General features: G+C 35.7%; 2 protein-coding genes across 2 annotated transcripts; both read left to right on the top strand.

The window, feature by feature from the left end:
- On the top strand, positions 1,316–12,288 carry LOC109230089 (NADH dehydrogenase [ubiquinone] 1 alpha subcomplex subunit 6-like). Its single transcript, XM_019395623.1, has 2 exons — positions 1,316–1,700; positions 11,884–12,288. The coding sequence occupies exons 1-2, from the start codon at positions 1,488–1,490 to the stop codon at positions 12,067–12,069; spliced, it is 399 nt and encodes a 132-aa protein (XP_019251168.1). The 5' UTR covers positions 1,316–1,487; the 3' UTR covers positions 12,070–12,288.
- Positions 12,894–13,996, top strand: LOC109238262 (putative F-box protein At3g24700). Its single transcript, XM_019404703.1, has 3 exons — positions 12,894–13,163; positions 13,208–13,378; positions 13,475–13,996. The coding sequence occupies exons 1-3, from the start codon at positions 12,894–12,896 to the stop codon at positions 13,994–13,996; spliced, it is 963 nt and encodes a 320-aa protein (XP_019260248.1).

Here is a 15,609-nt window from a genome sequence, read left to right as displayed (position 1 = left end):
AATGTGATGTTTGCAGCACCACCAATCACCAATCTTTCAAAATCAATCCAAAACTTGTCCGAAACTCGCCCGGGCCCTTTAGATCTCACACGAAATATCCTCACAAGTATATAAACTGCATATGTACTCTCTCACAAGTTCAAAAGATCAAAATAACATGCACAACCAAGAACCAAACACCAAAACACATATGCATGCCTTCAAGTTCAAGAACTTCAAATATTCACAACCAATTATTTTGTAACTCAATTATATTATAATAATATTATTATTTTAAAATTATATACTTATTGATATAGGTACACGCGCAACGCGCGTACACTAAAACTAGTTGTAGAAAAAAGTACAGAGAGATATTCTTAAGCCCCCGTTTGGCCAAAGATTTTGCAAATACCTGTTTCTTTATAGATTTTATCTATATTTTGACAAACTTTCAAATCCTCAGAACAAATCCCAAAACTAGCTTAAAAGCTATTTTTGGCCCAAAACATTACCATTTGATTTTTAAAAAAAAATCTAAAAATTGCCCTAAACTTTTATATTTTATAAAAAAGTCCACTTTCAATTATTATGACCCAACTAATCTATATCTACCCACTTTTTCCTCATTAAACTCGCGCGGTTTTGCCCTTCTCTTTAAACAGAACAAAACCTTAGCCAAAGTTGTTGTGCCTATATATGGCAATCCACCGCTAAAGTCTGTTAATGTTTGTATAATCTTTTTTTTTCTTCAGATTTGTTTTGCTTGTTTTTTATGAATTTTCTTTAGATTTGTTTTGCTTGTTTGTACGAATTTTCTTTAGATTTGTTTATTGTATGAATTTTCTTCAGAGTTGTTGGATATTTTTGTTGTTTTTTATGAATTTTCTTTAGATTTGTTTTGCTTGTTTGTACGAATTTTCTTTAGATTTGTTTATTGTATGAATTTTCTTCAGAGTTGTTGGATATTTTTGATAGTTTTTAAAACTTATAGGTATAAGTCACATTTCATGTTTTTTTCAACAAACTAAGTGAAGTATGTTTTGAAAAATTATGTCCAAACAGATTTTCATTTTCAAATCAAACTTTACCAAAATTAGATTTTTTAAAATAAATTTGGAAATCTATGGCCAAACGCTAGCTAATTTGGAATGCATTACAATGTAATAAAAATAGGGACAGAGTAACAAACTCTAAAATCTCTCTAAAAGATAGATATTAACATTAAATAAAATAGTATTTATAACAGAAAAGAAATACTAGCACTATTTTACATTAGTAGAATACATTTGCTACTTCAGTACTCATACTTTTTGGGATTGAAATTATCGCCCTCAATCTCCCCATTTTGGACACATTCAATCTCGTCTTCATCTCCAGGTCAAAGCCTTTTTTAACCTCAGTAGTATCTGTATAGTCTTCCATTTGCATCCTTCTCAAAACTTGTCATTTCTCACCAAATTCCCATTTCCTTCTCCATCAAAGGCAGAAACAAAGGAAATCAAGAAATGGCCCATATGCTGAGGAATTTGAGGGTACCACCAAACTCAGCCAGTTTGGAAGAAGCTCGCACTCGGACTTTTGAATTCTTCAGGATGTGTTGCAGATCTATCCCTCAAATCATGGATATTTACAACTTGGACGACATCGTTTCACCCTCCCAACTCCGTTCTGCCGCCGCCGCCCACGTTCGCAAGAACGCCAGTGTCACTGACCCTAGGGTACTTTCTCTTGATCCTTTATTAGGCTTCAATCCCAAATTAATTGGGGTCCTTAGTGTGTGTTTGCTAAGAAAATTTCATGTATTTTTGCGTTTGTGCTTTTCATTAGATATGATTTCCCAGAAGGAGATGCTAGTGTACATAATTTTGAAGATAGGAGTTTAAATGGAGAATCTAAACCGAGTTGGGAATCATAAGATTTTCAATTCTGAATTAACTGTAGTTTAACTCTAGAGTCAAATTGCAAGGATCTCACATATAATTCTTCATGCTATGGCAAATATTTGGAAATGATCTAGATGATGAAACAAACACATAGGTAAATGCTGCAGAGTCTTGCAAATTATATAATATTGAGAAGACATCCAAGGGTAACCACAAAGCTTAATCATAGTCTAAGGAGTAATTGTTAAATATATTATAATGGTAATACTGTAATAGACTTTAAGACCTATCAACATAATCTCACAAGAATCACATTGATGCACAACAGCAAAAAACGGATATAAAGTTTCTTGTAATTCTCACAACCTTTAAGTCTTTTGAAGGCCATTTAAGCAAGTTAGGTTGAAGTTTACTTGAGTAGAAGTGTTTTACCTTTATCATAACCATCTGATGGGGTGGGGCGGCGCGGGGCAGGTTGAGCCTTAACTCGCAGAACTTTTAACCCAACCCCCGCATAGCACTTTTGTATGTTTTCAACCTGCCCCGCCCCGCTTATTTTTTTTTTAAAATAATTTTGTTATTTTACGATATTACTTTTTTTTTTTTGATGAAGTAAGGGAATTTCATTAAATGGCATCAAGAAGATGCATAGCAAAAATTACAACATAAAGGTATTGTCTGCTCATTATACAAAAACTTACAAGACAACTAAGGAGCAGACAAAATCCAGAAATAGTTCAACACTAGTTACAGGGGCCTGATTGAACCAACTAAATAAGTTAATTAAACAAGTGGCTTTACTGGATTTTGTTAATTACCCAGTTTTCTAGCCCGTAGTTTGATTTCCAAATGAGATATTTAGATAAAGCTCAGCAAGATTAAGAATATTTAAATCACCATTTTGTCCTTCCGCATCGTCAATTTTGGTTTGTGATAAAATATCTGAAAAATCCATAAACAAACTATTTATTTTTATTTCTTCACAAATTCCAGAACTTTGAAGTTCATTTAACTAAAGCAAGGCTTCGTTGGCTAACTAATCAAAATTAAACGTTGATATTTTTCCCACCAAAGCAGTGTTATCAAAGGCGAAAAGCGCAAAAAAGCTCTAAGGCCCGTTGGGGCTTTAAGCGCAAAGCGCAAATAAAGTGTGGGCTTTAATGAAAAAAAGCGCAACTGGAGAAAAAAATAAAAATATGTATATGTAGTCCAAGACCAATAATTATAAGCATGAATAACAAATATATGGACAAAAAAATTGAAGAAAAAATAACGATAAAGTGAAATATCAATTATCCAGTGTTGCATTTTTAGGATTACACTCATTGGCAAGGATATGCTCGAGAGCCTTGATGGGGCACTGAAGCGCCCGCAAAGCGAGGCGAAGCGCTCAACATGTTTTGAGCCTCGCTTTAGGGCTTAAGCGCGCCTTTGACAACACTGCACCAAAGTATACTTTTTATCAGTTAGTTTTAACTAATTAAAATGAACTAATCCATTAACAGTTAGTCTAAAACCTTTATGAAAACATATTACTTCTGCTTCAACTAGCTTTACTTGTGGACAGAGAATCGGAGAGACGCAACAGGTAATAAGGTTTTAGTTTAAGACATGGGTCTCATCAGAATGGATTTCTCAATCCACAACCCGCCCCATCCCGCATAGCCTTAACCCCCCCTCCCCCCCTCCCCCTCCTATATGAATTTACCTTTGTTAGAAACAAATTTCTGAAATGTACTTTAATTCAATTTAAGTATAAGAGAAAGATTTAATTCATAAATCTGTTGATTTGAGCTGACTTTAAGAGCAAGACTAGATCAATTACTATTTCGAACTAATAGACAGGTGAATCAAGTGGATCTTAATAGCTGTGCTAACTCATTAGAAATCTGGATTCTGGAGATTATTCATTTAGATCTAAATTATGTTTGAGACTTTTGACTCTTCATAACTACTAGCTTATTGTTTGGTGAATAGATTTGTTTAGATAGTTGATGAAGTCTAGATTGCTTCTTCTTGGAGATATTGCATGTTGGATTAAATAAAATTGTAAATTATTTTTCGAGGATATGATGCTGTAACTGTTATGATACTTTTGATCCTCTCTGTTGTACTTCTATAGTACCTCCTTGGTACTTTTTATTAATAAAAATACCTTACCTTATCTTCTGAAAAAAAAACCTTACCTTAATACCTTATCACAAAAAAAAAATAAAAAAAAATGTGAAAGTAATACTATTACTGAATATCATGAGATCTGGAGCTGCTTATGAAGGAACAGGTGCAAATGGGGTTGTACTGATGTTAGAACATAAAAACTGTTGGTCAGGGACTCTTGTTAAGGTTTAGAAACAGTAAAATTTGCTGCCTTTATCTGTCTTCTGCAGTCACAGCCCATGGTTATGCTTTTTTGTAAGAAATAATTTGGGAAATAGGTAAATGAACCGTTTTCAGTTAAAAAAATTGCGGACCAACTCTTTGATTATTACTTACCTTTCAGAACTTGGTCCATTCTTTCTTACGATCATAATGTTTCTCTTGATTTTAGTATTTTACCACTTCTGCTTTGGGACATGGATAGCAGGCAATATTTATATGGCAAATATTTGGAAATGATCTGGATGATGAAACAGACACACATAGGTAAATGCTGCACAGTGGATTGGAACTGATGGATTACATATTATATAATATTGAGAAGACATCTAAGGTTAACCGCAAAGCTTAATCATAGTCTAAGGAGTAATATATATATATATATATATATATATATATATATATATATATATATATATATAGCTACAGAGGCGGATGCGGATTCAGTCCAAGCTAAGTTCATAGGTATTGCCTAAAAATATCAATTTTATAAAAAAATAGAGCACTGACCTAAACTAGACCTCTTTTAAGGCAGAAAGACTTCTAGGCTTTCCAGGAATTGGAATTATTGAAGAAGCTCTTTATATTGGAATTGAATCCTACACATAAGAGCATTCCGAATGCTAAAAAGTTTCGGTTCATTTTATTTACGATTTAAAAGATGCTATATATATAGACTTTTTTTTTTGATGAAGTAAGTGGTATATTAATAACAAAAGCATCCAGAGGATGCAGGATGCAGAATTACAAAATAGGACAAGTATCAGCTCATAATGTAGACAAAAACAATCAGAGGATTATGGAGCTGATAAATTCCAAAAAGAGGTCAGGATTATATACAGGGGTATGGTTAACCCAACTAAAAAGGAAAACTAAACATCTAGCCTTAAGTTGACATCTAGCAGTTGAAATACCATGAAAACATCTTTGATTCCTCTCAGTCCATAAGCACCACAAAATAGAAGCAGGAACCATAGACAAGATTTTCTTGATGGATTTGTCAACTTCCCAGTAGCTCCAACACACAGAGGCTTCCCTGACACTGCATGGCATAGTCCAATGCAGTCCAAAAGTGAGAGGAACATAGACCATAGGTCAGTTGCAACTGAACAATGTAGAAACAGGTGATTGATCGATTCAGAGTCGCAGAGACACATGTGACATCTGTTGGCTAATTGGAAATTCCTTCTGATGAGGTTGTCTTGAGTTATGCAAGCGCCATGTAGAGCAGTCCAGTAGAAAACACTGATCTTTGGAGGGAGCTTCGTCTTCCATATAAGTTTCCACGGCCATCGATCAATCAATACTTTATTAGAGCTCAGATTAAAATAACTTTCTTTGACTGAAAAAGAGCCTCCCCTCCTATTGCCCCATTTAAGTTGTCCATAATCTTAATGTTGTCTGAAGCACGAGTACCAAGAAGAGCCAGCAAGTCCTCAATCTCCCAATCATTCAGGTTTCTTCTTAAGTGAGGGCACCATGAGTTCTCCACCCAATTCTGAGCAACTGTAGAATCTGGGTTAGACGCAAGTGAGAACATTCTTGGATAAGCATTTTTCAGTGTGGTAGTTCCTATCTATAAGTCCTTCCAGAATAGGATATGTTCACCATTGCCCAACTGGAGTGATGTATTAAGAGAGAAAGAATTCCACAATGACCTGATGCCCTTCCATAGCCCACAACCATGAGGAGTATTAGCAAAACTAGAGCACCAGTGGCTGTCACAACCATACTTGGCTTGGACTACCTCCTTCCAGAAAGCCATTCCTTCTTTATTATACCTCCAGTGCCATTTCATGAGCATACTCTTGTTGTGTAAAGCCAAATCCTTGACCCCTAGTCCCCCAAGCGGCTTAGGGAGGATTACCGTAGCCCACTTCACAAGGTGAAATTTATCTTCTTTACTGTTGCCCTCCCATAGGAACGAACATCTGAGTTTGTCAAGCTGTTTCCGAACACTAGCTGGAAGTTTGAAGAGGGACATAAAGTAAGTAGGTATGCTATCCAAAACACTGTTAATAAGGGTTATTCTGCCACCTAGGGAGAGATATTGCTGCTGCCAGGAAGCTAATCTCTTCTCAAAATTTTCAATGATTCCATTCCAAATAACAGTAGATTTGTGACTAGCAAGTAGATTTGTGACTAGCACCCAGAGGAAGGCCTAGGTAAGTGGTCGGGAAGGATCCTATATTACAACACATAATTTCAGCCAAATCCTCTAAATCGGGAACTACATTAACAGGATATATGATGCTTTTAGACATGTTAACATGTAGCCCTGACAGTGCTTCAAAAATCATCAAAGTGAGACTAAGATAATGAACTTGAGTCTTCTCAGCACCACAGAAAATAAGAGTATCATCAGCAAACAACAAATGTGAAACTGAGATTGAATGACCATATCTATTGCCAACCCCAAAGCCCTCTAACCAGTGCAGTTGTTTGGCCTTGTTCAGCATGTTACTGAGTCCCTCCATAGCTAGAATAAAGAGGAAGGGGGATAAAGGATTCCCTTGCCTTATTCCTCTCTTGGGAGAAAAAAAAAATCAACCGGGCTTCTATTTACCAGAACAGAATATTTGACTGTGGAGAAGCAAAATTTAATCCATTTGATCCATTTAGCACCAAATCCCATCTGTCTTAGAATGGAGATGAGATATTTCCAGTTGATTTTGTCAAATGCCTTCTCTATATCAAGCTTGAATATCAACCCAGGTTCACCACTTTTCAGCCTCCAATCTAAGGCTTCATTAGCAATAAGAGCAGGATCTGTTATTTGTCTACCTTTGATAAAAGCATTCTGATAGCCAGAGACCAGCTTCCCAATAACCTTTTTTAGTCTTTCAGCAAGTACCTTGGCCACTATCTTGTACATACTGCCAGTGAGACTGATAGGCCTCAAATCCTTAGGTTCGAGAGCTCCTTTCTTTTTAAAGGTAAAAATAGACTTTTAAGACCTATCAATATAATCTCACAAGAATCACATTGATGCACAACAACAAAAAGGAATATGAAGTTTCTTGTAATTCTCACGTAATTGTAAGTCTTTTGAAGGCCATTTAAGCAAGTTAGTTTGAAGTTTACTTGAGTAGAAGTGTTTTACCTTTATCATAACCATTTGAATTTACCTTTGTTAGAAACAAATTTCTGAAATATACTTTACTAAATTTAAGAAAAAGATGAAGATTTAAATCATAAATCTGTTGATTTGAGCTGACTTTAAGAGCAAGACTATAGATCAATTACTATTTCAAACTGATAAACAGGTGAATCAAGTGGATCTTAATAGCTGTCCTAACTCATTAGAAATCTGGATTCCGGAGATTATTCATTTAGATCTTATTATGTTTGAGACTTTTGACTCTTCATAACTACTAGCGTATTGTTTGGTGAATAGATTTGTTTAGATAGTTGATGAAGTCTAAATTGCTTCTTATGGGAGATATTGCTTGTAGGATTAAATAAAATTGCAAAAGTATTTTTGGAGGATATGATGCTGTAACTGTTATGATACTCTTCATACTGTTATGCTGTAACGTACTTCTTACAACAACATTCACATTGTGCTTTGTTCCTTCTTCAAATTTGGCATACAGCCATTTGACATGGAAACTGCATTTTGCTTTAACAAATCCATGTCAAATGGTACTTGCCGAAAAAAAGGAGAGAGATGGTGTAATGGTACATCATATGGATCCTTTAGAATACAGCCAAATACTAGAAAGCTGCAACATTGAGTGCCTGTACGTCTTATGGATCTTTTAGGATACACTATAAAGCTGCTAAAAATTGAATGTACTTGTGTGGGATGCATACTTGTACCATGTGTAGGTGGACCTGGAAAATGAAGCCTTTTTTTTAAATAGCAAAAAGAAAAATTTGTGGTGTAGGGAGTGGTGTACAAGATTGGGACCGGAAGTCCACTTGGAGAATGAATATACACAGTTCGATGGAATATTAGAATCTTAAGATGAAAGACAAAGCTACTACAAGTCTAAAGTACTTGCGAGGGATTCATACTCATACCTAAGTGCATGTAGAATAGAGTTGGAAAATGTACATGCTGTTCTTCTTATAAATAACAAAGAAAATTTTATTTTAGGTAGTTGAGTACAAAATTTAGAGCAGAATCCTCATGAAGAAGGAAACACAAAGTTTTGTAGAAGATTAACGATTCTAGACAACATAAAATTTCTCAACTTTCATGTTTATGTTTTGTTTTGTTTTTTATTTTTGTCTTTTTGCTATTGCTATTCTTTTAATATTATTATGTTGTCTTTTGCATAAGAGCTAAATTTAGTGAGATTAGAAGGATTGTGATGCCCAAATACAAACAATTCAAATGTTTAGGTCTTGATGTTCTAAGAGAATGATATGATAGATGAAGGTGTAGCATATAGAATCAGGGATTTTTGAAATGAAAAAGCGATATGAAAGTATTATGCGCTAGGAGGATGTCTACCAAATGGAAGGAAGGTTCTGTATCACGGTAGTAAGACCAACAATGTTCTATGGGGTTGAATAGTGGGCCTTTAAGGTCCAACAATTTCACAAGAATAATATGGTCAACAATATTCGAAAAAATTGTCAACATTAAAGAAAAGGTGCAAGTGCCACACATAAGGGCAACCCGGTGCACGAAGCGATCACGCAGGGTCTGGGGAAGGACTGCACCTCAGGGAGTTTAGCTATATCCTGCGTATGTTCAAATGCACCCATTCATACGTGTGAAACCATGATTGTCGAAGAATGTAAAAGGAGTTGAGTAAGACCTTAAATCACATTGAAGGGATTTGTCTAAAAATATATCAAGAATTTCTCCAAATTCATGCAGGCTTAGCAAAAAATAGAATTAATTGGAAGGACTCAGGTGGTACGTGTACGCTAGATCTAGTGTTTCCAGGAGTCTTCGAAATTTTTCTATAGATTTGTGTCTCAGTAAAAAAATGTATAGAAGTTGTAGTATTAGAGAACCTTAAATTATTGAACGTGGCTTGTTTTCTTGTAAATGAGCTAGAATCTATTTAAGTTTTTGATGCTGATAAGGGGCTCAATTTTTTCTACTCTTTCTGTTATCAGAAACGATAGTCGCTATGCCCTTCCGGGGTAGGAGTAAGGCTGCGTACATCCTACCCCTACCGAACCCCACTTGTGGGAATACACTGGGTTGTTGTTGTTGTTGTCTGTCATCAGAACCGATAGTTCCGTCATTTTTCAAATTAGTGAATGATTTTTTACCAAAAAGAGTAATTTTAGTATAATTAGTTGTTGGTTATAGGATCTCAATAGAATTAACTCTCTCACGAGCAATGTTGACTTGAATTTTTTGTTTTTCTCTCTTAGACAATTATTTAGGCAGTGTGGTCTCCAGCAAGAATACGAAAACATCAAAAGAGGATAGGACTGTACCTTAGTGTATCATCATAGCAACTTGATGCAGCAAGAAGTACATCATTTAAATGGTCATATGTACCCTAATTATCTGGGCAATTCTCCGGAAATTATTTTGAGACTGAATATTTATTGAATCGTGTGATAAGAGAATGTAGCGGAAATGAGATGCATGTGTGGGCATACTAGGAGAAACAAGATCAGGAATAAAGATATACGGGGCAAGGTGAGAGTGGTTTCAGCGTGGACAAGATGCAGGAAGCGAGACTGAGATGGTTCGGGTATGTGAAGAGGAGGAGCACAGATGCCTCGGTGAGGAGGTGTGAGAGGTTGGCAGTGATAGGTCTAAAGAGAGAGAGAGGTAGACCGAGGAAGAATTGGTGAGAGGTGATTAGACAGGACATGATACATCTTTAGCTCACAGAGAACATGACCCTAGATAAGAGAGCATGGAAGTCGAGGATTACGGTAGAAGGTTAGTAGTACATCGAGCGATTAGGGTAGAAGATTAGTAGGTAGCAGGGGTGGATTTATAGGCAAATATGCAGGGCACATGACCCATGGTGTCTCTGCCCAACTAGGTATTTTATGTACATATTTTTTAGAATTGGTCTAATATTATTTACTGGCACCCATGCTCCAAAGAGGTTAAATGGTCCACTTGGATGAATGCTGAATTATTTATCTAGAGGGGCAGGGATTAAATCCCACTTAATAATTTTTTTCTTCTCCTTTCTTTAGTGATGTACCCATGTTATAAAAATCCTAGATCCTCCTCTGGTAGGTAGTCTAGCGATTCCTCTCCTTTATTTGGGGAACTTGGTTCTAGTTTAGAGCATCTTAGCTGCTCCCTCTTCTCCTTACCAATATTATTGTTATTATGCTATCTTTATCTTATTATTAATTTTATGAGGACTATGCTTCTTTTACTTTGGTTTGTTGTACTATTTTTTGCTGTCATGACTTTTCTGTACTATAGTATTTTCATCGTAGCTTTTTTACTCGTGTACTTTCAAACCTGTTTCGAAAAATGCTTTTCTTGAGCCGAGGGTCTATTGGAAACAATATCTCTACCCCATAAAGGTATGGGTAAGGTTTACGTACACTCTACCCTTCTCCGACCCCACTTGTGGTATCATACTGGGTATGTTGTTGTTGTTGTTGTTGTTGTTGTTGTGTGATATAGAGATATGTTTTACTAAGATGCTTATGGCCTTCTTGTGCAATAAGTGGACTGAAGGTTGATTTTTCCTACTTCTCTGTCCGTGTAGGACGTGTATAATTTTTTTCCTCAGTTAGGATGTTTCCTTGGGCTGTAGTCTTATATGCCAAATATGTACTACTGCTATTTCTTCCTTTCTGTTTTGACAACATTCTTTTGAGTTTTTAGGAGCAAATTTTCTCCTTTTTTCCCTGTGTTACAAACTATGGCGAATTTATTTCCAAAAGTTTGCTTTTCCTGTGCTAAAAGGCGTCTTTGGAAATTCGGAGTCATTTGGACAAAAGAAGTTACCTAACCATTTGAAATTTTTTAAGAATACTTTATTTGGTAAAAGATTTTCTCTAAACATTTTTCCACTTGCACGTTTAGAACTGCAAAAGCTTCTTGCACATTAAAAAACGCACGGAACTTCAGAAGAAATACGACTACCCAAATTTACTTTTGTTTCATGAACTTGTTTTTCCCCCCCTTTTTTTTTCAACACTTTTTCCATAAATTATTCAAATGCCTTAACATGTCTACAATACTTAAGATATCAACACCCTGTATTAAATTATCTGGTGGTCCTGTATCAACATCATACGAAATTTGCTCTTTATACTTGGCCTTCTCTGATATATGAGGAGCTGCATCTGCTCTTAATTGCATGTGCAATAAGAACCTTGCACAGGCGTTCATTAGTAAGTGGGATCACTTTGGTGAAGCTCCTGATTGCATTATCTGAACATGAATGTAAAGTTTTGCAGCCATTGGCCTCCATTATAACAATGTCCTGCTCTTTAGCCCCAACCCTGAAAAAACAAAAAATAAGGAAAGAAACCAGAGAGGATTCCAGGAATGGTTTACACTTCTGGCTCGTATATTGACATGGTTCTGGGAAGTTCCCATGTGATATTCTTGTCAAGATACTTATTGCTATTGATCATACTTTCACGTGAATACACTCTTATCCATATTTAACATCTCGTTCGTACTAATATTAGCAAGGCAGTCTATCTATTTTCTTCTTAACTCATCTTTATCCCGCAGGTAATTGACATGCTGCTGTTCAAGGGGATGGAAGAGTTGAAGAACATCGTGGACCATTCAAAGCAGAGGCATCATATTATTGGCCAATACGTCGTTGGTAACCAAGGTCTTGTGCAGGACCTTGCACCCAATGATCAGGGTCTCTCTAGTTTCCTGAAAAACTTCTACAGCAGCAACTACTCCTAGGTCACCTTTCTATGTACCTTATGGGGCTTTTTTGGTGGGTAAGATTCACAATAATGATGAACATGTACTTGCATCCTACACTTGGATATCCATTTATCTGTTTTTTTCCCTTTTTAATTGGAGATGGATGGTCTGAGTCAAGAACCATCAATTGACAATTTTGTTTTGATTGGTAGAGGTACTTTCTACTAATATACAGCAAAGTGCTGCGAGTCTTTACTGTGGATAGCCACATTACATAATGTGTAATGAGCGCAAAAATTAATCATGGCTTCGGTATCACCAATTCACAAATAAATACTTATCTGCAGTGGGTGTTTACACCAAACCAGTTAAGCTTACCATGGTTAAGTAATTTAATGTAGTGAAAACATACATTGATTAACCATGATTAAGTGGTAGACTTTTATGTGCAAACAAATACTATGCTTATGTTGGTTTGGTGTATACACAATTACACATAATTGTGTAATGAGCGCAAAAAAATAATCATGGCTTGGATGTCGCCAATTGACAAATAAATACTTATCCGTATTGTGTTTACACCAAATCAATTAAACTTACCATGATTAAGTAATTTAATATAGTGAAAACATGCATTGATTAACCATGATCAAGTGATAGACTTTTATGTGTGAAAAAAATCAACTAAAGTAAAGTGGTCCGGAGGGAGTATTTTAAATCACAATAAAAGTTAGTGTTTGGATTTTTTTTTTTTTTTTGATAAATAAGAAGTTAAGTTGATAATACTAAGTTAACCCTAAGTAGGCATATATAAGGGGTAACACTAAAACCCTAAGTAGCAGCAGTCTGATCGATATTCAATGAGTGACAGCTCAAGAATTCCCATTTTGCCTGACGATATCGTCAACTCCATCCTCATAAAGTTACCTGTCACATCTCTTTTACAGTTCAAATGTATCTGCAAATCATGGCGTTACTCCATCAATAACCCTAACTTCATCAAGTTGCATTTACATGAATCGTCTGCCAATATAAGTCGTCAAAAACTTCTCTTTGTTTCTTTTAGAAATATCTTCAGGTCAAATGCTAAATTCCACTTTCATGAAGCATTACTTGGTGTTGATTCCAAAGTTTTGTTGGTGAATTCTGCCATAGTCTTTTTTCTGATTTTGAGGTGCATTCATGCAATGGTTTGGTGCTTATGAAAACTGAGATCAATATGATCGTATGGAATCCTGCAATTCGAAAATACAAATTGTTACCTAAGCCTGATGATAAGTTGCTACCATGGTACGACGACGCACTATTTGGTTTTGCCTATGATTTAGTGGCTGATGATTACAAGGTAGCATGAGTAAAATTAGGAAAATATCAGCGTGACATGATTGCTGGAATATTATCTGTTAATAACCAATCTACCGTGTTACCCCGTGGTTTTCAGTTGTTCTACCAAGATCTTGTTTCATTAAATGGTACAATTAACATTATGGCCGCTTCAAACATAGGAAACTACAAGCAAGATTCTGAATACTTGGTCATATCCTTATACTTAGCAAATGAAAAATTCGTTATAACGCCAGTTCCAGGTAAGCATAAGTATAAACTGAAATTGCATGCTTTTGCTAATCGTGTTTGCATTTCCTGGATGGTCGAAGGGAAAATTTCAATTTGGGCATTAGAGGAAGATGGGAAAACTGGCTTGACATGGAATAACATCATGAAGATTCCGACTTTGGGATCATTGATTGGAAAGCCCACGTGGGGTGACTTCATATTTCTCAAGGCGAACGAAAATATACTATACAAAATGATTGATAATGATAGTTATTATTTGATCGAGTACAATGTGCGGAAAGATGAAGCCACAGAGTATTGCCTGGACGAACTTCCGATGAAAGGAATTCGCGGAGTTTCACTTTTGCACGTCGAAAGTTTAGTTTCCTCGGCAATTCTTTGGGACTAGCTAGTAACCTTAAGTACAGTATAATTTGAATATGAAGTGACCTAATGACCTTTATTTATTTTGCCCAAGCCGTATGATTGAGTGATGATCTTTTTCTACTCTATGATGCTAAAATTATTTCTTAATCAATTATACATGAATTTAAATTTTGCACAATGCAGATCACTTATAACACAGCCTCTTTTCTTGAGATGGCTGTGAAAAGGCATGGCAAGATCTCAATCTTGTGGCTCACCTCTTCTTCTCGAGTGTCTTCTAACTTGTAGCCTTTATGCAGCTTCTTAGTTATTTGGTTTGAATTCTTGTTTGTATATCGCTATTCTATATTCTATCTAACTCTATTTATAGCTGCTGCACCGCTCTACTTATTTACATAGGTGCTATAAATGTTTTAATCATTTTTGTTGTGATTTTCATGAATGTTTCAGAATATTAGACGTTCATTTTTGGACTGTCACATCAGTGGTTTGTACAAGTCAATATTCTTCTTGGATTCTTTCTCGAGTGGTTGTGTGCATCAAGATTGTGAGCAACTTTATTTGCTTCCCTGAATAATAAAAGAATCCCAACATAGAATATATTTACCTGCACACGGAGGAAACCATTAGAAAACTAGTGCTAAATTAATATCAAAACGTAGTGTGGAGCTTCTGCTTTTTTATTCAGAAAGTAGTAGAAGAGATTTCTTCACGCTTCAAGAGGTAACCCGTGAAACCCCGTATATGCTAGTTGTCTAGATTACATGTGATTTTGATACTGGATTGCTTCCGCTGCTTATAATAATCCAACACTAATTTCCAACTCCTACGAACAAGAGTGAAGCTCAATTTTGAGAGCTGTATTCTCCTTCTCTAGACAATCAAGCCTGACAAGGGTATAAGGAATAATGCATGCAAGATCAGCTTGATCAGTTAATTTTCTATCCTTAACTTTGTGGTTGTAGTAGTTAGCCATGGCGTAGTTGTGAGATGATATGGTTGGCTTCTGTAGATCCTGATGTTGGGGCATCATGTCCAACAGTCAATCTGTTTCTTTTTTCTTGTGTACATATTTTCGATTGGTAATCAAAATTTATTTACCAAAAAAGGAAAAAAAGGATATAAGGTGATGGAAGAAGCACAAGTCCAGATAATTGTTTCTGCATGTAATTCACATACAACAAAAGGAGTGTATGCGAAGAGACAAATTCTTATATTGCAATTGCAGCTGAGGAAGAAAAGAAGATACCTGCAATAGCTTCTTCAGCTACTTTAACTAAGTCTTCTTTGGCACTAACAATAGCAAGAGCAGCTGATAACTTCTCTGTCAAACTTGTCATGCTTTCCTTGGCTTCATCATCAATAGTTGCAGCTTTTGAGGTTATACTGCTTGTCATGGTCAGGAAATTCTCACTGCATCCTGCTCCAATTAAAGAAAATGATCATTTTTAATGAAAAGGGATATAATACAATAGCTAAAAGTGATTAAAATATTGTTTTTTTTTTTGTTAAGTAATGTACTAAATTACATTGAGTTGGTCATCTGGCAGCTAGTCACTAAAGAAACAATTGAATGGTTTGCCCTAGAAAGAAGGTTTTCCCAACAAAACACTATGATCACCAAAAACAAAAAAG

This window comes from Nicotiana attenuata, chromosome 1 (assembly GCF_001879085.1).
Source record: "Nicotiana attenuata strain UT chromosome 1, NIATTr2, whole genome shotgun sequence".
In the NCBI taxonomy this organism is placed as follows: domain Eukaryota; kingdom Viridiplantae; phylum Streptophyta; class Magnoliopsida; order Solanales; family Solanaceae; genus Nicotiana; species Nicotiana attenuata.
This window is presented reverse-complemented; position numbering and strand designations above follow the sequence as displayed.